This window comes from Nesoenas mayeri (assembly GCF_963082525.1).
Source record: "Nesoenas mayeri genome assembly, chromosome: 19".
NCBI classification, from domain to species: domain Eukaryota; kingdom Metazoa; phylum Chordata; class Aves; order Columbiformes; family Columbidae; genus Nesoenas; species Nesoenas mayeri.
In genome coordinates this window covers 5,620,429-5,643,004 of record NC_137568.1, presented here as the reverse complement: position 1 = coordinate 5,643,004, position 22,576 = coordinate 5,620,429, and the positions used below count along the sequence as shown (strand labels likewise).

Sequence of the window (22,576 nt, the reverse complement as noted above, 5' to 3'; positions counted from 1 at the left end):
CTCCCGGAGCCAGGCCTCACGGCAGAACTAAATCACACACACTTAGCGCTGCACATTCATTTGGCATCTCCGCCCTGGCAGGCGCCGGACGGAGCGGAGGAGCCGCCCCGCGCACGGGCCTGTCGGACTACACTTCCCATCGGCCCCCGCGCCTCGCGCGAGGCCTGGCGGGCACGCGCAGCTCGCCCCGTCCCTCCCTCCCGGCGCTGGGGCAGCATGGCGGCGGAGTCGCGGCGGTGAGTAGGGCATCCAGCCATCAGCAGCCATCCGCGGGTAGGGCGGCCCCGAGGGGCGCGGAGACAGCGGGAGGGAGAGCGGGAAGCTCTTGCGCGCCGTCGCGGCTGCTTCTGGGGGTGCGGCGAGGCCTCGATGTCGGCCCGTGGGGACGGAACGGTGCCCGCCATGGCGGGTGGAGGAGGCAAGGCCGGGCTGCGCTGGGCCCCGCGGCTCCGGCCCTCCCCGGGCACCGCGGACGTGCTCGGCTCGCAGATTTTGGCTATGCTTGTGCTGATTCTTCCCCAGCAGCGCCTGTGGGAGGGTATTGACTGCAGCAGTACTGACTGGGGCCTGGCTTTGAGCACCCTGCAAGCAGCCAGGTCCAGCGGGCTGAACCCCGTTCGTTACCCATCACATCCCGCCCGGAACCCACACAGAGAGGGGGCAGCAGAGCGAGTGGTACCCACCCCGTGTCGGTACCCACCCCGTGTCGCCCACCCGGGCGAGGAGCACAGTAACCACACTTCCAAAGAACAGGCTCGAGGTTTTGGGCCAGCCCCGTGTGGCCCAGGTGTTGGCTGCTCTGGAAGCTGAGCTAGTGATGATAAAAGTTATCCCTGTCTGAAATTTATCTTTCCTGTGTGGAAGCATGACTCTGAGGCTCAGCATTAAAGATGCAAAAGTAAAGTAACAGTTTGTTACATGAACTAACTCTCTGTCCCCTTTCTCTCCTTCAGAGCATGGCGTCGAGCAAGGGTAAAAACACTCACCTGCCTGGCAAGCTGATTCCTTCACTGAACAGACAGTAAACCTGCACCAGCTGCATGATGGTGAGAAACATCAGCATCTGTCTTCTCATAGTCTAGTGTTCTCCTGTTGCTGGGCTGTGGAACTAAGATTCATTCTGCTGTGTCAGATGATATCCTTCTGTGTCCCTGGGGCTACTGGGAGGAGATATAAAAGGTTTGATTAATGTAATGAAGCTAATCAAGGCTGTAGCTTTGTTGCAGCTGCCACCTGAGTGTGCAGCCCTTTTCTGCCATGGAGCACAAGCTGAAAGGCAGCACAGAGTGAATGGGAATTTTACTGTTGTTGGTGTCCAACAGAGCACCTGCTTGTCAGCGTGGTCAAAATGAGCAAGAGTAGAAGGGATTAGAAGTAGGGAGGGATTGGGTGACAGCCCATTATGGAGACACTTGACACAGCTCATCTCATAACTATTTGTCACAGAAATAGGTGTAGTGAAAGAATAATTGGTCTGTGTGCCTTCCCAGAGGTGCACTGGGGCAGTTTCAAACTTGCATCAGGTTGCTGGGGGTGAGGAGATGCAGTTCACATATGGCAAAGGGTCATCCTAGAAAGGACGCATCCTGAAGAATCCTTCCCTGGAAGGGATGTCTGTGGCTTAGGTCTGCTTGAGTGCATTTCTCAGACAATTTACATCCCACATGAGTGTATTATTCTTGCGTGTAAGGAGGGAGTTGGCTTAAGATGTTTTTGTATGATGAGAAGGAATATGTCTGCTTGAAACAGCTAAAATCAGTCTAAACCACCAAAGTCTCAGAGCTGGTGGGTTTTTTTTCCTAAGCAAGGATTTAAACAGCATCCACCTCCCAAAGTTTATTGTCTCTGAGTGATACGAGTCACTGGCAAATGTGGTTCTTTGTCTCCAAGGCACAGGTTTTTGCTGTGCTAAATCTGTGAGACAAAAATTGCCTGCCTCTGAACGGAAAAATTCTTGTCTTTACTCCTTGCTCAGTGCTGTTTTTTTCAGAATGGGGTGGAGAAGAAATGGATGGAGGAGAAACTTTATTTAAAATACTATTGCTAACAGTGTTCAATGCAACTTGTATTTAGGAGGAAATCATCCTGCAGAATCCTGGGGTTCTGTCTTTCCCCAAAGATGGCTTTGGCAAGATGGCAGCTGCTGAGTTGGGCTGCAGACTGGTAAGAGAATACTTCAGGATTGCATACTGCTCATTTTGAGTTTATTAATTGTATGTCAGATCTGTAGACAGCATGACTCATCTGAGCAGAATACCCAGTCTTTGAATGCTTACCAGGAAAAATCCTGGTCGTTGGGAAGAACACTGCTCATCGGCATGTCGGTGTCTGGGTGGTTTTGCTGGGTGTAATTTTGTAGAACTCAGGGAGTTTATATAGCCAAGGGCAGGAGAAAAATATAGCCTGTGATGTGCTGTTATCCCTGTCTGACATCTCAGCTGTGAGGGAGAAACAACTGTCCACTGAGGCTTTCCCTGAGCGGGTCTCCTATCCCCTGCAAAGACTCAGGTGACATGAGTGTCACCTGTAGGGCAAAAGCAGCGTGTGTCCCTTTCCTCCTGCCCCTGCCATGTGTGACTGCAGCGTGAGCACTGTCCTGCACGTACAGGCTGCTCAGCAGCCAGCCACAGCCCAGACAGGGCAAGGCTCAGCCCAGGGCCTAGAAGCGCTGCCCGCTGTTGTCATGGCAGAGTTTTGATATATGAAGAGCTTTTAAGTTTGTCCAAACAGTGAGGCACAGCGGCAGGTTGAAGGGCAGATAAGAAACGCAGTTTTTGTCTCACCTGATGTACAGTCACTGAATACACACACTGGAATGGCACTTTGTCTCCAGGTAGCTGACAGCTGCGTTCTACTAAATAATTTCACGCTTTATTTAACAGAATTTGTGTTTGTTTGCAGAAGATCTATAACATTCACTGACAAGCCTAAGCGGAAGACTTGACGACAGTGGATTTCCTTAAGAAATCAAGGTTAGTGTGCAGAAGGGGAGGGAATGGTGCTACAAACCAGCAGCCAGGTTGGTTGCTCGGTCAATACAAAGTGTTCCAAGTAGGACCAGTCACTGGGAAGAGCACGTGGCGCTTTTGGCTTCCGAGGAATAAGGGGGAAAAGATGAAAAGGCAGCCTGGTGATAAATAGGAAATGTAAAAGCTACTCAGTGCTTTGAGAACAGAGAGAGGCAGGAGCAGTTTCAGAACCATTGTGTTTTAGGAAAGTAGTTACAGCATTGCTTTGTGGTGTCTCCCAACTCTAGAAGCAGCAGAAGGAAGATGGTTCTGGAGAGGCTCTTGCAAACAGCCACCGATGCTTCAGTCAGAACAGTGTAAAATGGCCTCGTGTGCATAACCGCAGGCTCCTCCTCGGTGCTCAGGGGTTGCTGCAACCCTATTGTTGGTAAGTTCCCAGTAAAACCTGAGAGGATTTGGGTACTGATGCACTTGGCTTGGAAGGGGAGCAGTTTTTGTCTCCTGTGACTTGTGCTCTTGATTAAATAGTGCAAATCAGGAACTTTCAGCTGACAGTTGCTTTGGTCTCATGCTGCCTTTTTTCCACTAGGACCTGATCTACAGCTGGCTGGAGGAAAAGGTGGTTCCCTGCTGTCTTCTGTTCCTGAATAAAATAAGCTATGGAAAATCTTGGGAATTGAAGTTTTTTGTTCGTAAAGGTTATCTACTTGGAACAGAAATGGTTTTGAAGAGGTAGGAAGGATTTGGGGTTAAAATGCTTTCTGAAATTTAAGCAGTTGTGAGCTTACCCTTCACAGCTACACCTCCTCCTCCCCAATAGCCAGAGACTCCAGTGCTGAAGAAAAGCAATTCACAGTAACAGTGTGACAAAACGACTTACAGCTCAGCTAGGACTGGTGACAGAAATGGTTTTTGTGGTCTGCTGAGAAGCTCAGGGAGAACCAGCAAGATGCAGCCATCAGGTTCATTGTCTGGCAAAGCCCTTAGACTGGAGCGTGTTTAATTCCCGGGCTTGGCTACACCCTTGGCCAGAAAACCTCCCTTTTTGCAATGAGAAAGGAGGGCGTGTGCAGGAGTTCCTGATGTGTGCAAACAGCTCTGCCCATAAGCTGGATGGGATTCCTGGCAGGATGCTGTGCTGGGAACGCGCTCCTTTGGAAAACCAGTTTTATGTGCCCTATGCATCAGGGTGCTGCCAGTTGCTGTATTCAAGGTCACCTGCGTGGGCTGTCCTGAGTCTTGGTGGATTTTTTCATCAGGTGATGGTGAGGATCAGCCTTGTTCTATGAAAGAGGTTCTGCTGAGCACTGGTGAATAAAAAAACAGGCCAAACAGGCTGCCTTGGGTCCATTGTCAGGTCGCTCTGATAGAGTAAAAGGTTAGTTTGAGACCTGGGAACACAAGATGGGCTCCAAGCTAGAGATTACATCAGAAAAGGGTTTATAGACTGATCTTCAGTAATACTCGTTGGAGCTGCCTGAGAGAAGCTTGCAGGAAGCTCGAGGGGGTTTGGGGGCTCCCTGGCTCCCATCTCCAGAGGAAAAAGGCTGGGGGACAGCGCTGGACACCAGGATCTCCCCCATTTAACCCCCAACTGGGGCTGGTCCCCAGTTCAAGAATCACTGGTACGTGAGGCAGCTCCTCTGCTGCAGGAGGTAAGGGGGTTCTTACCTCCACCCCGTTTGCCAAAACGCACAGGCATAGAAGAAAACAATCATTCAACATTTATGTAATTACACAAAGTGGGAAAGTGTCTCCGATTACACTGCCGTGCCCAACCAACCCTCTGGCCACCTGCTGGAGCAGCCTCCCCGTGGGTCTTCCTCAATGTGGGATGACTGAAGGGTTCCAGACCTTCAGCACCTCCTTCAGGTTATTTTTAGGGGGGAAGAAAATAAAAAATAGCGACCATCACTTAAGACTCACCCAACGAACTTGTAGGTTCCCTAACCTGCCTGGCGTGGAACTTTCTCAGAGCGCTTACAGTGCACCATGTGGTTCCCTGAGCAAGAAAAACCTGACAAACCCACAACCACCCACACTTGGCCTGAGACCAGCTCCGGGCTGCTCCACGGCCAGCCGCGCTCCTGGTGTCCCCTACTGTCACCCTGCTCTTGGCTGATGGCTTTTAAGACCCCTATTTGAAAGAACCATGACCTAGAGAAGGGAACAACAACAGGGCGTGCTGTGCGTCTGTCACAGGAAAGCGCAGCCGAGCTGCTGTCATTCCCGCTGATGACGGAGGCAAAAAGATCCATCTGGAGAGTGGCACGTGTCACCACAGAGCTGGCTGGAGTAAAAGATTTCTGCGATCTGGGAGGGAGGTGTTCTCCAACCACACCACCTCCCATTAGCTGGATGATCTTGTCTCCGTTCCCCCCAGTCCAAGGATCCATCCTGCCTGTCGTGGTCCCACCACAGTGACGAGCATCTGAGCTGGAGTTCAACAGCAAGTTGAAGGGCATCCTCCAGCCACACCATCTCCAGCATCCCTTGCAGCATCACCCTGCACTTCCCAGCCATGTCCGTGGGACTAGGAGGTCACAGCCACATGCCTTGGTGCTTCTTAGTACCCCAAAGGCGACATTCAATCACGTTGAACCGTGAAACAAGGTGCCAGAGCTCCTCAAGGAAATGCAGCATCTCCCTGCATCAGCTTCAGCTCACTGCTCACCACCACCACTAGCTACAGTGCAACTGGTCTGCACCTTGGGCTGGCCAGAGAGCTGAGGAGAGCCCTCGGGAGGGAGGAGGTGGCCTTCAGGAAAGACAAAAGCCACGGGAGTCCTTGGACTTGCCCTGTGGGCCACCGCTCAGCCTCACCGCTGGTAGAGGGTGATGATCCCTGCTTGGTGCAGGCTCCTCCACAGCGCTGCCTCCAGCATCATGTCATGGTTGGCGTAGAACACCAGCGGTTTCTTCTCTTCATCATAGTAATGGTCTGAGAACTGCTTGTAGTTGGTGGTGATGAACCCGTAGGCACTGACCTGCGGGGAGGGAGGTGGGACAGAAAGACAAAGGATGGGGTTAAGGCTCAGCCTAAGGTGCTCCATGCACCACCACCCCACTGGGGACAGGTGGTGGCAGATGTGGGACGGCCACCAGGACACACTGGTCCCCACCAGGAGCCTTACAGCAGGTAGTCACAAGCTCCCAGCAGCCAAAGGGAGATCCCCTTGTCCCCCACGGGGAGGTGGCCCTGTGTCTTCTTACCTGGTCGCAGGTGTGGAGCGCAGTGAGGAGCATGAGGGCGCCAGTGCTGGGCATGTAGAGTGACCTGTACTGGGTGTTCAGCAGCTCCGAGCGCAGGAACCTGTGGGGGACACGCCAGGACAGGGGGGTCATGGCTGGCACAGCACCACGGCTGTGGGAGTCTCCCTGCCAGAGGGGATGTGAGCTGTGCTGCAGGGAATGGGAATCAACCATTTGGGTTGGAAAAGACCCTCAAGATAATTGAGTCCAACTGTTAACCCAACACTGGCACTAACCTATGTCCCTGAGAATCTCATCTCCGTGTCTGTTCAACCCTTCCAGAGATGGTGACAACACCACTGCCCTGGGCAGCCTGTTCCAATGCCCAACAACCCCTTTTGGGAATAAATTGTTCCCCAGATCCAATCTAAACCTTCCCTCGTGCAACGTGAGGCCATTTCCTCTCATCCTAATGTCAGGGGACAAATCTTTCTGCTTTATCTGCAGAGCAGCCACAGTCCTCCTCATCCTCACCTCGCTGTCAGGTACTGCAGGAAATCAGGATGCAGCAGTTTGAACTTCTCTGCAGATGCCTCTGGTCCAAAATACTTCTGTGGCCTGTGGTGGGGTGAGGAGAAGGGCAGAATCTGTGTCATGGGGCTCTAGGAGCTACATGGGGTTTATTCCCACCAGAGACAGGTGTAGGGTGAGGCTGGGCAAGTCCTGCTCTCTCCGGTGTGTCACCAAAGGTGCTGGGAGGGATCCTGGGGGGCTACTCACTTGTCCCCCTTGTCCGAGCCCTCGGGGACAGGGCTGCCCTGGATGGCCGACCTCAGCATCACGTAGTCACGGATGTCCGAGGGGATGAAGATGTACCTCAGGTCCTGCAGTGGGGACACAGAGCGGAGGCTTTGGGGCACTACCCAAGACAGTGATGCAAGGGCTGAAGGCTCCTGAGATGGCGAGAAGGTCTGGGGCACAAACCCAGCTCAGGAGACAATTGGAGATCACCCTCCTGACAAACCCGCAAGGTCTCACCTTGCCCTGGGGCACAAACTCAGCTCAGGAGACAATTGGAGATCACCCTCCTGACAAACCCTCAAGGTCTCACCTTGCCCTGGGGCACCTGAGTGAAGCCGTACTCCGCATAGGCGATGAGGGAGTTCTTCATGGTGTTCACTGTGAAGCCATAGAAGGAGATCTTGGTCCCGACATCCTCCTCAAAGCCCTTGATCACAGCACCATTGATCCTGCAGAAAAAGCACAGGACATGTGTCTGGGGCCAGTCGCTCCACAGCACCCACATCCCCATCCTGCCCAGGACATGTCCCCACCTGAAGACCAGGTCGTGGGCATCGATGGCCTTGCCCTGCCGTGAGCCGTTGAGGATGCCACCATTGCCCACCACGGCGCAGCGGACGCAGCCCCTGGGGAAGGTGTCCCTGTCGAAGAGGTGCTGGTTGGCAGAGGCGTTGAGGAGCCGGAGGGTGCTGCCCACCGCTGAAACGAGCAGGATGCGACCAGTCAGCAGGGAGAAGGCCCGTGTCAGCCCGTGTGAGTGTGCAACAGCACGGACACGCTTGTGCAAGAGCACATCCAGGAGTAGCGCACCAGAGAGCTCATGCTGTCCCCATGCGGGAGAGGGGTCTGCAAGTGGGGTGGGGGGACACCAGCAAGACCCTCCTCTCCCAGGTTTGGCATCAGCCCCCTCGCAGCACCCCAGGCTTTTTAGCAGGGCCTGTTGTGATAGGACAAAGGGTGATGGTTTTAAACTAAAGGAGGGACATTCAGGCTGGACATGAGGAAGAAACTGTTGCCCCTGAGGGTGGTGAGAGCCTGGCCCAGGTTGGCCAGAGAGGTGGTGGATGAACCATCCCTGGAGACATCCCAGGCCAGGCTGGACGGGGCTCTGAGCAACCTGAGCTGGTGCAGATGTCCCTGCTCATGGCAGGGGGGGCACTGGAGGAGCTGGGAAGGTCCCTTCAACTCAAACCCTTCTGTGATTCCCCCTCCAAACAGCAGCGGCCTGGGGCCATGGAAGGCATGGGGACACAGCCGGACATCTCCAGCTCTGCGGATGTTCCTGCCCGCACTGGCCACATCCCCTCTTAACAATGTCTCTTTGCATCTGCTACCAGTTTGCTTTTCCCCACCATCCCCAGCACTTCCCAGCCCAGGGACTGAGGCTGGCGGCTGCCGGGGGGGAGCAGAGAGTGGGTTTGGGGTGGGAAGGGAAACAATCTCCATCTGCAACAATGGAGCGGGTTGTCTGAGCTCCTCTGGCCCCAGTTAATAATCATGCACACACTGGGGCTTTTATGTAGGGAAAATGTCACAAGATGCAGCAAGTGGCATTTGCAAAGCCATCCCCTCCACCTCGTGCCCTAAGAGGCAGAGTGGGGAGAGATCAAGGTCCCCAGCTCCTCTCCAGAGCTTCTCCGCCTGCCCTTGTCCTCAGTCCCTTCTGCTGGGCTCCCTGGTCCCCTCGAGCCGCCCCACACCCTCTTGTCACCCTGTTTTGCCCCATTTGCTGCCACCCCCATGCCAGCCAGGTCTGTACCTGTGTGGGACAAGCCCTGCCAGCCGTAGGGGACATGTCGTGTCTTCAGCCTCTCCCAGGTCTCCAGTGTGAAGTGCTGGTCCCACATCAGCACGGGGATGTCGAAGCGGAAGACCTCCCCAAACTTGGGGTCGGCCTTTGCTCTGGCCATCACTGAGCGGAGGCACCTGCTGGGCTGCGGGGGGAGGAAGAGCTTGGTTCAGTTCCAGCCACACCAGGGAGGTTCAGGGAGACCCACACTCATGGATGGAGGAGGTTGCTTCTCCACACACACACACACACACACACACACACGCACACACACACAACCCTTTCCAGATGAGGTTGCTGCTCCTCAGCTTCCCAATACAGACCCTGAACTGACCAAACCCACCGAGGAGGCAGCACTGGGGACTTGAACCACACTGCGCTCATCATTACCTGCTTCCTGCTGGGCTTGGGCTCCTCCAGCTCAGCAGAAGGCTTGAAGGACTCACTAGAAAGGAGAAAACAGAGCAGAGTTAAAGATCCATCACTTGGGCACTGGGGAGCCCTGCAGTGGGCAGAGGGGCCCAGCTCGTGCTGGAACCACCACACACACCTTCCCCTCTCACCTCTCTGAGCCGCCTTCCAGGGTCCATCTGCGGCTGCTGACCTGGTGCGATGTCCCCAGCGAAGCCAGGACCAGCGGCTCTGGCTGCAGCAGGCTGGGGGGAGAAGCCAATGGGGCTCAGCCGGGGAGGTGACATGAAGTCACCCCCATCCCTGAGGGCCATGGGGCAGGACCACATCACCTCCACCCAGCTCCCCTTGGCCACTGCCTGCACCCACCCAACCCCATCTGCGGGTGGTTCTGCAAGCCAAGAGCCACAGGGCTGTAAAATACCAGGTTTATGCAGAAAGCAGCCACTGTCTGCCAGCGGGTCCCACCTCCAGGACCTCCAGGTACCAAAATCTGCACCCAGACCAGCCTGCAGACTTAGGGGGACACCGCCAAGACCTCCGCAGCCCTTCCCACAATCCCACCCTTCCCAAGCCCAAGCAGGAGGAGGTGCAAGGGGCTGGGATGAGCCAGAACATGTTTAGTTGCAGTACTGGAAAAGCAATCACCAACTGGGATCTGAGGGCTCTCGGGGTGTACGAGACCCCCTTTTCCATGGGGCTGGCTGGGGCATGTCCCAATCCCCCCTTTAGTGCTGGGGATGGGGCAGGGGGTCCCTCCTGAGCATCTCGGGGTGCCCTGAGTGGGCAGAGCAGAGCTGACCTCCCAGGGGGACAGGGCTGGGGCCGGGTCGCAGCCTGGTGAGCGGGAGGTGGGAGCCCACCGGCGGGGAACAGGCTCCCATTCATCCTGCACAGAAAGGCCCTTCAGATCCCCCCGGCACCACCGCCAGCCCAGCCGGCAGGTGCTCAGCCCAGAATGGGGGGGTTGTGGAGGAGACAAGGGCCCCTTGTTACAGGAGCTCGGCTCAGGAGCACAGGGACAGGTAGAGGCAGGTGTGGAACGGAGCTCTGCCACCCCCCCGGCGCAATGCTGCCTGGCATAGTGGGATTGAGTTTCTGCTGAGCCCGCCCTGCCGTCCCCTGCCATGGGAGACATGTCCCCTCGTGCCTCTGCCCAGTCCCACCACAGCCCAAATAGACACCAGCCGCACTGACAGCCCTGCCCAGGTGTGGATCCAGACCCATGTGCCCCCAAAACCCTGCTCCATGCCACCACAGGGTATGGCATGATATGCAGGGACATCACCTGGGTGCTGGCACCGAGGGCTGGAGAATGTCCCCAGGTGTGGATGCGGACTTGGAGCCACATGAGCTTTAGTCCCAGCGCCCTCCTCACCCTGCCCCAGCTCTGGGCAGGGGATCTGCTGCCTGGGAGCCACACAACCACCCTCTCCCAGCCTCGCTGCCCCCCACAGCCCTTTCCTGTCAGGCTCACAAGCCCCAGCTGCACATCCTTGCCCCTCCAAGCTCTCCCACTCTCATTTCTTGGGACAGACCCTTCACTTCCCTGGCCCATCCCAGAGCCTGCAGGACAAGGCAGAGCCCTGGGCACTGGCTGATGGAGGGGGCTGTGCTGCTTTCTGCTCGTCCGGGGATGCTGCAGGGTGCCGGGGGGGCTCAGCTGGAGGAGGTGGGTGCAGACAGTCCAGTGGGTTGGCCCCTGCTCCAGGAGCTGGGACCCACCTCCACCGATGGCCAGACACAGTGTGTGGCACTTGCTCCTCACCTCCTCCAGGACTTGTGCTGACCTGATGAAGCCAAACCCCATGCCAGCGCCTCTCTATGCTCACATGCCAGCTGTGGGTGCTGGGAAGGGTGTGGGGTGGCTGGGCTCCCCCCACCGGACAGCAGCTCAGCTGCACATCGGGGAGCCAAATGCTTTGACGTCATCTGCCAGGATGTGGCGAAGCACCTCGTGATGCTTGGTTGACTCAGAAGATGACAACCCACCCCGGGACCGGCCGATGCACAATGGGGCTCTGGGGAAGGAGTGGCCCATGGCTGCCCGGGCACCAGCTGTGGCAACCGAACCAACCCAGCCTGGGTCAGCTCTCTCACTGCCGTGGCATTCACAAGTATGACGTTGCTGGTCCATGGCCACCCCTCGTTTCCGGAAGATAACGCCGTGTACTAGTGTTGTGAGCACACACTCCGGCCTTATCTTCAGCAAACAGCCTTACAGAGACATTTGAACGGTCCGAAGCACCGAGGTGAACCTGCTCTCGGAAGGCATTTGCTCCATCCCACCACGAAGGGCCAAGGTCCAGAAAGCATCTTTCCGTGGCGCAGAGCCCAAGCGGCACAGTGAGGCTGGGCAGAGCTCTGCGCCCATCCTGCCTGACACAAGAATAAAGCCATGGACGTTGCCAGCAGCTCACAATGGGGTTTCAGAAAGGTGGCCAGGCAGGAGTGGGACAGGGCCAAACCCCGGGGACTCCCAGGATCTGGGTCCCTGCAGGGACAGAGACATTTTGCCCATCTCCACAGGGGTCTCACCACTGCCACCAGCTTTGTGCTGACCTGGAGGGGGACTCGGCATTGCTGTGGGCATCTGGCCCTCAGGTGATTTGGTGCTGGCAGCAGCTGGCATCAATCACGGGGTCAGATTCCTTCTAATCCACTTCATCCCTGGTAAGTCTGCATGGAGACACTGCTCACACAAACCTCCCCCCTGAAACGCAGCCACCTGCACCGATGCATGAGCACCCCTGATCGTCCCTTTCAGCTCCGGCAGCAGGCAAAGTGAGAAGCATGTGCTCTGCGATGGCGCGTCAGCCGTGTGAAACACCAGCCACCCTGGTTTCACCTCTGGACTCAGCCCCACATCCATCAGCAGTGCTGATCCCACCAGGCGTGCAGCTCAGGCTGGACAAGCAGCGTGTTTGTGAACTCAGGGAATCGGAGCAAACAGGACTCGCTCTGGTTTGGCTCTAGCTTTAGCAGTTGGGTTAAAGCCAAGAGGAAAAGTCAAGGAGAGCTCTGGAGTGCAGGTCAGCTCCCCGTTATCTCACCCCGGACTCTGCTCTGGGGCTGGACAAGCAGTCCCAGGACAGGAAGCCAGGCTGGCTCTGTGGTGGGGGAACCTGGGGCAGGTCCAGACAGTGGCTGAGTTCCCTGCCACCTGCCGTTTGGTAGGGAGAGCCTGGGTCCCTCCACACCCTGCCCCTAGGATGGGCCATGGACCTTGCAGCAGGATACAGCTGGTTTTCATCCCCAGCTCCAGCACAGTCCCTGGGCATGTCTTGCTGCCTCAGTTTCCCCTCTCATAGACATCAAGCTCTTTGCAGGGAGCTGCTCCACACCCCAGACACCACCTGCCCTGTGCGGTACAGGCTGACGCCAGCACTGCTGCCCCCCCAGCACGGCTAAGAGTGGCTACAGCCAACCTTTGCCCGGGCTGCTGGGGACACATCTGCTCTGGCAGCACGGCAGGAGAGATCTCTACTCTGGGCAGGGCAGGAGGGGGCAAGGGGAGTCCATGGCTGCCAGCTGGGAAAGACAGAGGATCTGGACCCCCAGGCAGCCCAGCCGGCAGCATCCCCAGCAACTCCCAGTGCAAATCTGGCTACTCTCAGCTCACCCCGTGCAGGACCAGCTCCGGTGCCCACAGCATCCTCCAGTCCCAGGCAGCAGCTGGGCTCTGTTGCACCGACGGCACCCAAGAGCACCCAGTGCAGAGGCAAGGGACACCCATAGCGCTCTCTGGGCATCGCCTGCTGCTCGCAGGATCGGAGGGTGGCTGTTTCTGCAGACCAAGTGCTGTGCAGGCTCCCTCACACCCTGCCTGCTCAGCCGCATTCCCTAGAACTCACCAGGGTTCCCTGGGAGGCCCCAGCACCCCCAGCCACCTGGCACAGGGAGAATGGGGAAGGGACTTGGGGAGGGTACAGGGAAGGCAGATGCAGCCACAAAGGGGGAGCTGCAAATTGCTGGAGTTTGGGAATTGCTGCAGCCTCTGGGAGTTTGCAAGCGGGGGGAAACAGGGAGCAGTGTCCTGCCCTTGCAGTGGGGGAATCAGTGCAGCTCCATGGGGGCCAACCCTTCCCCAGGACAATCAGCCGGCTCCCATCCTAAATCAGCCCAGAGGGGACACACGGGGCTGGCAGAGGGTCCGGATGAGGGTTTGAGCAGGGGCTGAGCTGTCCCTGCATCCAGCGATAGTTTCTTTGGACTTTGAACACACACACACACACACACACACACACACACAGAGAGACCCCTGCACCCCCCCACGGCGCCGGGGTCCCGCTCCAGGCACGACCGGGATGGCAGGGGGCTGCAAGCACATTTCTCAAACCAGCCAACAACACAGCTGGGATAACCTCCACTAAGGGGTCCTCAGCGGCACCCCAATTCCCCTTCCCCACCGCAGTGCGCGGTACCTCATGCAGGATTTACAACCCCTGCCCCCCCCCCGCCCCGTACCTGGCTATGATCCTCCGGCCCGTGGGCGACTCCACCGTCGCGTAGTAGTGCCCGTAGAGCAGCAGGGAGGATGTTAACCCGGCCAGCAGCAGGAGGCAGAGCCGCTTCCAGTGCGGGGACCCCATCCCGGGCAGGGCGGGAGCCAGCGCTGCCTGCACCGCGTACGAGACCGTCCCGCACTGCCTGCACCGGCCACACGGCCGCTCCTGCAGACACCCCGCGAACCCCCCGGCCCCGCTCCGCTCGCAGTGCCGGGGTGCGGGCACCGCCGGGTCCCGCTGCACCTCGGAGCGCGCTGGATTTTCCTCCGGCGCGGCGGGCGGGTGTGAGCCGGGGGCGGAGGCACCGGGCTGACTGGTTCAGACTTGCTGAGAAAAAAAAAGCGCACTTTTGAGCTGCCTTTCTTTTTTTTTTTTCTCCCTCCGAGCTGGGGATTAAACATTTACTCGGACCAGCAGTGAAATACGGGATTTTTTTGTTTGGTTTTTTTTTTGGTTTTTTTTGGCTACTTTTCATGCCACCCACCTACAGCTCACAAAACATGAGGGTTCCCCCTTCTCTTAACTTTCTTCACAGTATCACAGTATGTTTGGGATTGGAAGGGATCTCAAAAGATCATCTAGTCCAATCCCCCTGCTGTGTCAAAGGCTTCACTGAAGTCAAGGTAGACCACATCCACCGCTCTTCCATCATCCATCCACCTTGTTACATTCTCATAAAAGTCAATGAGGTTGGTCAAGCATGACTTACCCTTGGTAAAGCCATGCTGACTGCCCCTAATAACCCTCTTATCATTGATGTGGCTTGAGATGGCACCAAGGATAAGCTGTTCCATTACTTTACCAGGGACAGAGGTGAGGCTGACCGCTCTGTAATTACCCGGGTCCTCCTTCTTGCCCTTTCTGAAGACTGGAGTGACATTTGCTTTCCTCCAATCCTCGGGCACCTCTCCCATTTCCCAAGACTTGGCAAAGATGATGGAGAGCGGTCCAGCAATGACCTCAGCCAGCTCCCTCAGCACCCATGGGTGCATCCCATCCGGATCCATGGATTTATGGATGTCCAGACTATTTAACTGCTGCCTAACCCAGTCCTCATCGACTAAAGCAAACTCCTCCATTGACTTGGCTTCATCTGGGGTCTCAGGGGTACAGGGCTCCTCAGGACAGCCTCCAGCAGAGTAGACAGAGACAAAGAAGGCATTCAGTAATTCTGCCTTCTCTGTATCTTCTGCCACCAGGGCACCCATCCCATTCCTCAGTGGGCCTACCTTGCCTCTGGTATTAGTTTTATCCGCTATGTATTTGAAAAAGTTCTTTTTGCTGTCCTTGACCCCTCTCGCCAGCTGTCATTCTAAGGAGGCCTTGGCTATCCTAGCTGCCTTCCTACATCCTCTAACAGCAGCCTTATATTCCTCCCAAGTGGCCAGCCCCTGCTTCCATGATCTGTAAACTCTCCTCTTCTGCTTGAGCATACGCAACGAATCCCTATTCAACCACGCAGGCCTCCTGGCTCCCTTACTTGATTTCCTACGTGTGGGGATGCTCTGATCCTGAGCGTAGAAGAAGCAATCTCTGAATGCAATCCAGCTCTCTTGGGCCCCTTTTCCTTCAAGCAGTCTTGCCCATGGGATTTCCCCCAGCAATTGCTTGAAAAGGCCAAAGTTTGCCCTGCTCAAGTCCAGGGCTGCAATTCTACTCGCTATTCTGCTCCTGCCACACAAGATGCTGAACTCCACCATCTCGTGGTCACTGCAACCCAGGCAGCCCTCAACCTTTACTGCTTCGACCAGACCCTCCTTGTTAGTGAGGATGAGATCCAGCAGTGCACCTCTCCTAGTTGGCTCCTCCACCATCTGCATGAGGAAGTTCTCATCAACGCACTGGAGGAACCTCCTGGGCTGTGGCTGGCTGGCTGAATGGTCCTTCCAGCAAACACCAGGGAAGTTAAAATCACCCACAACAACCAGGGCCTGTGACTGTGAGGCCACTCTCAGCTGCCCATAGAAGGCTTCATCAACTTCCTCAGCCTGATCTGGTGGCCTGTAACAGACGCCCACACCTGTCACCCCTGCCAGCCTGCCCCTTGATCCTGACCCATACACTCTCAACTCGCTCATCATCCACTCCTGGGCAGAATTTAGTACATTGTAGTTACTCTCTCACATAGTTGCTCTCTTGTTCGGTTAAAGCACGTGATCTCCCTATCGGCAGCTCCAACCCCACAGGGGCAGAGCTGGCTGTTGCTGATTAAGTCTATCAGCTAAATCTAGACTCCCAGGTGAAGCCGAGCTCTGGCCATGGGGTGCCCGAGAGCAGCCCCACCAGCTCATCCCCCAGCCAGCCACTCACCGGCAAAACCCCTGGTGCAAAAAAGGAGAAAAGGGGGGACACACACAGTTGGGGGGGTGCTGCCTCCTGTTCCCTGCCCCGTTTTCTGCTTGAATTTATCGCTCCCCCACAATGTGGTTTTGCAGCAAAAAACAAACCGTTTCAGGGCTTTGTGTCGACTTCAAGAAATAGTTTGGGCTGGGGGAATGGAAAACGGGTTTAGGGAGCTTGGGGGAAAATCTGGATGAAGAGTTTTGATATTTGCAGAAGCAAATGGCTTAGTTTCTTTTTTGAAAGGATGTTTCAGTATCACTTTAGTTAAACTCTTCTAGTCAAAGAAAACAGCCCTTTGAACTAAAGGATGTGCATACCAAAATGTTTGTTACAGCGGGGGAAGGGACTCAGCAAGGAAAACAAGCGTTTACAGTTGATCTGTAGTGATTTGGGGGTGGGGGGGAATGGATTTTTAGGAAGCCCCCCGACTTGGGGAGCAGCAGCATGGTGAGCACTGCTCCACCCAAACCCTTAGCCCTACAACCAAGGCTCCCTGAGCACCCATGACATGTTGTCCTGGGGTGTCACCCACCTCCAGCCCCTCCCCAAACACCCACTGTCATTATCCAGACCCAGAAACTTGGGCCCAAACCCCATCCCTGCTCCCCAGTCTCACCCGCGCACCCCCGGGCTGGTGTATTCATGGCTGCACTTTCCCCCAACGCTTCTTGTCCCCCCAGATCCAACCACCCCTCACTTCTACTCCAGCCTGCCTGGACGTGTTTCCAACAACAGTGCTTGTTCAAAGGGAGATAAATACAAAAATCACTTTGTATGAGTTTGCTTCAGTCTCCATTTTCTTGCCCTGATCCCCTGGAAATTTCGGCTGTGCAGGGATGGCACCGTGCCGGCATCCACCGAGTGCCCAGGTGGCATTGGTGACAACGTCCTGGTGCGAACACGGGAGCAGGACTGTGACCCAAGGCTGGCAGCGCTGGCCTCGTCCCCCTAGGAAAGCAGACATTGTCCCCAGGTCGCTGTGAGAGGATGGTGGCTGGGCTGATTTCAAGGAACATTTCCAGGGAACAAGCCCTGCGGCTGCGCAGGGGCTGGGGGGCTGTGGTGGGCAGGACAGACTGGGCACAGGGCACATTGAGGAAGAAGAGACCGGGCAAGAAGGAGGAAGGTCAGGACAAACCTTCACCGCTGGGACATGCAGGGATGAAACCAGGTCTAAAGCCCAGTCGGAACTAAAACTACAAAAGGAAGGCAGGGAGTTAACACATATCCCAACAGCAAACAGCCACACAGAGAAATGTTGGTGCACTGGTGTAACAATTTGATGCTTTTTGCCTCTATCAGTAAAGCTTTGGGGTATCAGCATCGTCTAGAAGGCTTAGGGCCAGCGGAGGGAGAACAAGACTCTGCAGTCCTGCTCAAAAGTCCCCCAGCCTGCAGCCTGTCACCTTGTTCCCCCTGTCCCTGCCCGGTGTGGTGCTGAGATCGCCCTTGTTCGCTCTGACCCAACGAATTCACTCCCTGCGGCCCAGCACATGTGCTCTTGACTCTGGCCCTCTGTTAATCATGGCTAATTATTACCAACTGCTCTAGTAAGTCACAAGGGACACAGCAAGGCTTGGCCCTGGAGGTGGACAACTGATGGTCCGGAGCGAGCGGCCTGGGAAAAGTCAGGAATTTGCCATCCAGAGACATTTATGGCCCAATTATGCAAAAGCTGGTGAGTGGCAGCTTCAGTGCCTTTGCCCAGAGGGACAAGGAGCTGGTTTCCTCACATTGCTCCCATCTTTCTGTTTCCATGATACATGGTTTTCTTCCGTTGTTTTTTTTTTTCTTTTCAAAGGGGTGAAAATGAGATGCACAGTTCTTCATCTGCTCTATTTGTTTTGTGCTACAATGCGTTTTGGCCCATGCCCCCAAATTAAGCGGTGCTTCTTCAGCAGTTACGCAAGTGCAAAAACCTTTCAGGATTATAGTTGCCAAATAAAGATGAAGAAAAGAACACAAAAGAAATCATAATGAAAACCGGCAAGTATCATTTTTAGCCTGGGCTTTTTATTCCAGTGATTACTTCTTGGAAACAAAGCCCAAGCCATCCACATGGCTACAGAACACAAGACAAAAATAAGCACATTTTGCATGAGCTGGCTGTTGGCCACCGCTTGGTGGAGGAGAGTCTTGAGGTCTTTGCCATGATGAACTGTCCAGCTGGTTGAAAGAGATCTCCAAAAATCTCCTGGAGGATTTACACATCCCAGTTTGTTCAGCACAGGTCAGAAGCGCATTTAAGGAAGTGCCAAAAGTCTGCTCAGAGGAAACGTCCCTAAAACGCAGAGTCTGGACGGAGGAATGCGGGGCTGCGTGAGCCCCGCTGGAGAACGCGGGGCCATATGGCTGCCTGCGGAGGCACTGCCATCGCAGAATGACAAAGCTGCCGGCAGATGTCTGGGAGGCTGACGCACGGCCCCTTCCCGGGGGGGTGGGGAGAGCAGCGAGGGGGTACCCGGCCAAATCTCCTCTCGCTGCGTTCTCGGCAGAACCGGGGGCAGGGAAAGCGCCTGCCCGCACTAACGCTGCCTGCACCACACGGTGGGTGCTCCCTGAGGGTCTCTGCTCTGATTTTTAGGTGTTACTGCAACCAGAGTCTGGATGCAAACGCAGAAGTGACCACAGAGAGGATGCTCGGACATGGGGACACCAGTGACAGCAGCACAGTGTGGGACCAGAGACGTTCAGCATCACCCCTGTGGCAACTGCAGCTCCAGGCTCTGCCTTTCCATCTGTCACCCCAAAGGTTGCCCAAGGAAATGGGGTGTCCCGCTCCATGGCACAACCTCACGCTGTGGGGCAGGAGAGAGGTTTGTGGATGCAGCTGTGCACCGAAACAGAGCTGATGGGCTCCATTGTGATCTCTTCTCTCTGGTGACCACTGACAGGACGCAAGGGAATGGCAGGAAGATTTGCCAGGGGTACAGGTTGGACACTAGGAAAAGGTTCTTCACCCAGAGGGTGCTGGACACTGGAACAGGCTCCCCTGGGAGGTGTCACAGCCCCAAGCCTGACAGTGTTCAGGAAACATTTGGACACATGGCATGAATTTTGGGTTTGTCATATGCAGGGACAGGAGTTGGACTCTATGATCCTTGTGGGTTCCTTACAGCTCAGGACATCCTATGATCTTTTTGCCGATCTGGCAGAATGTGGCCCATTTGGCAAACCCATCCTGTAGTTCCCTCCAACAAGAAGGTTGCTGGGGACAAGCCACAGCCCAGGGTGGCCAGTTGGGACCTCACATGTGGTGGCAGTCAGCATTGCTGGGGCCCAGCCTGGCTCTTATCACAGACGCAGGCGCACAGCAGAGCCCTTGGTCAGCCCTGGACCATCGACCGCGTCTGAGATAAGCTGAACACACAGTCCGAAGGCCATCGCCAACCATCAGGCACAAAGCAACCTGCGAGGCTCGGGGTTATGTCCCAGAGGGGTGCAGAGCTGGGAAACACCTTTGAGAAATTAGGGTGACACTCAACAAACAGTTGCCTTCCTCTCTTGGCTGCTCTGGACGAGGGGGAGCAGCCATGGACTGATCCTGCCCTCTGCTCAGCAGGACAGACAACCCTTAGATCTCCTCTGTCCCCAGAGCACACAGCAGGGGAGAGGGGACACTGTCACAGTGTGAGTGGGTACCAGCCCCTTGTCTGCTTGTGCAGTCCTGACACTGCCATGGGAGGGATAGAGGGAGCCTTGGGATGTCCACAGGACCCAGCAAGTGTCATTTCCCACCCCAAGAGCTGAGTTAGGCCAGGCTGGGAAAGCCCTGCAGCACCCAGGGTCCTGCTGCTTGGTCTGGCAGAGCCGGGCCCCCACAACCTCTTGGCGTGGGAACCCAGACCTGCTGCACCCCAGGAGTGCTTGTACCTGGAGATGAGAACTCACTGCAGGGCAGGAGCTGGGAGGTCATCTGGTGCTTTTTGCACAACAAAGCCAGGGCTGCTCCTTTTATCTTGCTCTCCCTCCCCTATTATCAATAGTTTTTCTGGTCTGACTGGATTTCCCTGTTGCCATGTTCCCAAAACAGGGAGAAGAGAGCTTAGGGTCATACAGCAGAGGTGAGGAGCGGGAGCCCCCCACCCCTGTGCACCAAGGAGAGCACCTCCCTGCACCTGAGAAACATCAACAGCACCTGGTGAGTCACCAGAATAGGGGGTTTTGTGCTGACCTGGAGCCGGCACAAACATACTACAGTGCCCAATCAGCCAGGGCTGCTTGAGAGTGGCACATCCAGAGGGAGCATCTGCTCTGTGCTGGGAAACCGTGTGCTGGTGTCCAGCTCTGCAGCCTCGGTTTATTGCCTGGGAAGAAGAGAGACAGGAGAGCAGGCACCCCCGGTCCTTTCTGCTCCTGAAAGGCTCCAGAGAGCCAGGTTGGGCTGACCAGGAGAGAGAGGAGATGGGCTCTGCATTGTCCCCAGCCCCAGTTGAGGAGCTACGTGCCTGCAGACACACAGCAGGACACGGTCCCTGCTTCTGCTAAGACAGGCGAGCAGACACACCGCAAAAAGGGGAAGAGGTGGAAACCGAACAACAGATTTGAAGCCCTGCCAGGAAGGTTACACTGCAAGAGCTCTTCGGCAACAAGTGGATTTGTGTCCTGCAGCCTGGCAGGGAATATTTAGAGGTTGTTAACTCCTGGGGAATCCAGGGAGGAGTTGGGCACAGCTGCAGTAACAGGTCATGGTACTCACCAACAGCTTCCCAGAAAGCTGGGCTGATGCTACAGCAGCTTCTGGACATGCACAGTTGTGTATTTCTTCCTCAAATAAGACACGTCTGTTTAAATCTGGCAGACCCTGGAGCTCCCATTGGCAGAGGAGACAGATGCTGCTGGTCACTGGCACTGGGTATCATGTCCATGCATGAGGAGGAGTCGCTGTCATGGAGTGAATTTTTGGGGTTGTCCCATGCAAGAACAGAAGTTGGACTCCATGATCCTTGTGGGTCCCTTCCAACTCAGGACATTCTATGATTCGGTGTCCGAGGCATCTCTCAGGATGCCAGACCCGACCTCACCGTTGGTCCCTCCACTTGTGCTGCCTCCAGCACCGCACCACGTTGGACAAGCCACAGCCACATCTCTGCACACACTTTGCAGCTGTGAGGGTGGCATCTGCATGTCCCAAACCTCTTCTCTTCATGTCCCTGTGTACCCCAAGGAGCTCCTGGGCCATAAACCCTCTGGGCTGGCAAGTGTTACAAAGCAAGGGACACCGGAGGACAACTGGTGCAACGTGGGCAGCTGCAGAGCTGTGCTCAGCACTTGGACGTGGCCAGTGCCAAACCTGGCTGTGCCAGACATGGCACGATGGTGACAAGTCCTTGAACAGAAGCTGCCACCTGGTGGCACTGGGACAATGCTGCTGGCCTGCCAGCCACGAGGACCTGCATGGGGACATCTGGAGTGGCCCTGCACCACGGCACCGCCTGCTCTCCACTCCGGCACAGCCCAGCATTGCCACTTTCTCCCCAGGACACACACCCAGCTGTGGGACTCACCATCAGCTCACAGCTGCTTTTTTGGGGCAAGAGCAGATCTGGTTTTTAGCTTGCTGGGAAACTCCAGGCCACAGCAAAGATCCTTCTCCAGCCCAGGTTATCCCTGAAAACATCAAACTGTGCCAGCAGCCTTGAGATGGAAGCCCAGAGGGAAGAGTCTCTGCTGGCAGGGAAAGCCCCTGGGAAGTTTCCTTCCCTTGATTCTGGGAAGCCTGAGCTGCACAGAAGAGCTGAGTGCTGGGGGAAATGCACAGCGTCGGGGCTGCCAGCCCATCTCCAAAACCTCCTCACCCACCACCGTGCCTTCAGTCAGCAAGACTCAGCCCCATTCTGCTTCCCAGAGTGACACAAAAGAGGAGGAGGGGGAAGGGAAGGGTCTAAGAGAAACTTCTTCCAACTTCTCAGGAAGAGAAAAGCCCTATTGAGGCAGGAAGAATACCCGTGGGGAACCGGTCACTAAGCAACCTGCAGCAATTCGGCACAGCCCTGTGTATGGCAAGGAACAGAAAGAACAACCTCGCTGCCCACCGAGAGCCCAGTGTGGGGCAGGGAGAGCCCGTGGGGCGTGGGGACACAAGCCATGCAGAGCCACCCTGAGGGGCTGAGACACCCCGCGGGGTACAGAGGGTGCTGTGGGAGTTTGTCCTTGGTGGGTTCTGGAGGGTGACCAGACCCATCGGGCTCCTCTTCTCAGTGAGACCATTTGCTGCTCAGGACAGATTTCAGGTCTGCTCCAAAGCTCATGGTTCCCCACAGGCCTGGTGTTCACACAGGGTTACACACAGCATTCCATACAGAATTCCCATACAGCATTCCCAGAGGTATAGCACACTTTAACTCCCTGCTCCCACAGACACTGGGGGTTTTGTACAGGCAGAGCAGCCAACACAAGCTTCTCCCTCTTGCAGATAAGCTGAATTCTTCATTTAGATTATCAATGGTGGGGGGGTGGGAGTTTGTCTTTTGCAAACAAGCTTAGTGAGATGAGAAACTGCTCAGCCACTCTGCAGCACAAGGAAAAAAGGGACAAAGGACACCAGGTCTGGCAAACCCTGC

The 22,576-nt window shown here is 55.9% G+C and overlaps 1 protein-coding gene and 1 long non-coding RNA gene across 4 annotated transcripts; one reads left to right on the top strand and one right to left on the bottom strand.

Annotated features, from left to right (window-relative positions):
* Positions 1 to 199: 199 nt before the first annotated feature.
* Positions 200 to 4,123, top strand: LOC308047846. The gene is made up of 6 exons (XR_013923069.1): positions 200 to 236; positions 954 to 1,046; positions 2,074 to 2,163; positions 2,902 to 2,972; positions 3,257 to 3,396; positions 3,559 to 4,123. It is a non-coding gene; the product is annotated as an uncharacterized lncRNA (long non-coding RNA).
* Positions 4,124 to 4,604: 481 nt separating this feature from the next.
* ST6GALNAC2 (ST6 N-acetylgalactosaminide alpha-2,6-sialyltransferase 2) lies at positions 4,605 to 14,270 on the bottom strand. Of its 3 annotated transcripts, XM_080356462.1 has the most exons (10): positions 13,630 to 14,270; positions 9,315 to 9,407; positions 9,142 to 9,196; positions 8,722 to 8,896; positions 7,496 to 7,661; positions 7,273 to 7,411; positions 6,942 to 7,045; positions 6,696 to 6,779; positions 6,183 to 6,282; positions 4,605 to 5,956 (listed from the first exon to the last, which is right to left on the bottom strand). In XM_080356462.1, exons 1-10 carry the CDS (start codon positions 13,752 to 13,754, stop codon positions 5,789 to 5,791), a joined length of 1,209 nt encoding a protein of 402 aa, XP_080212588.1. In that variant the 5' UTR covers positions 13,755 to 14,270; the 3' UTR covers positions 4,605 to 5,788. The 3 variants fall into 3 exon arrangements, with proteins under 3 accessions (XP_080212588.1, XP_080212589.1, XP_080212590.1); XM_080356463.1 differs by lacking the exon at positions 6,696 to 6,779; XM_080356464.1 differs by lacking the exon at positions 9,315 to 9,407.
* Positions 14,271 to 22,576: the final 8,306 nt, after the last annotated feature.

What these genes read in the sequence shown, in the direction of transcription:
- ST6GALNAC2 (XM_080356462.1), bottom strand. Translation starts at nt 13,754, where the DNA reads ATGGGGTCCCCGCACTGGAAGCGGCTCTGCCTCCTGCTGCTGGCCGGG. An exon ending in GGCTCGGACAAGGGGGACAA is followed by an intron (nt 6,780 to 6,941) that starts GTGAGTAGCCCC and finishes ACCCCACCACAG; the next exon opens with GCCACAGAAGTATTTTGGAC. An exon ending in CTGCAGTACCTGACAGCGAG is followed by an intron (nt 6,283 to 6,695) that starts GTGAGGATGAGG and finishes TGTCCCCCACAG; the next exon opens with GTTCCTGCGCTCGGAGCTGC.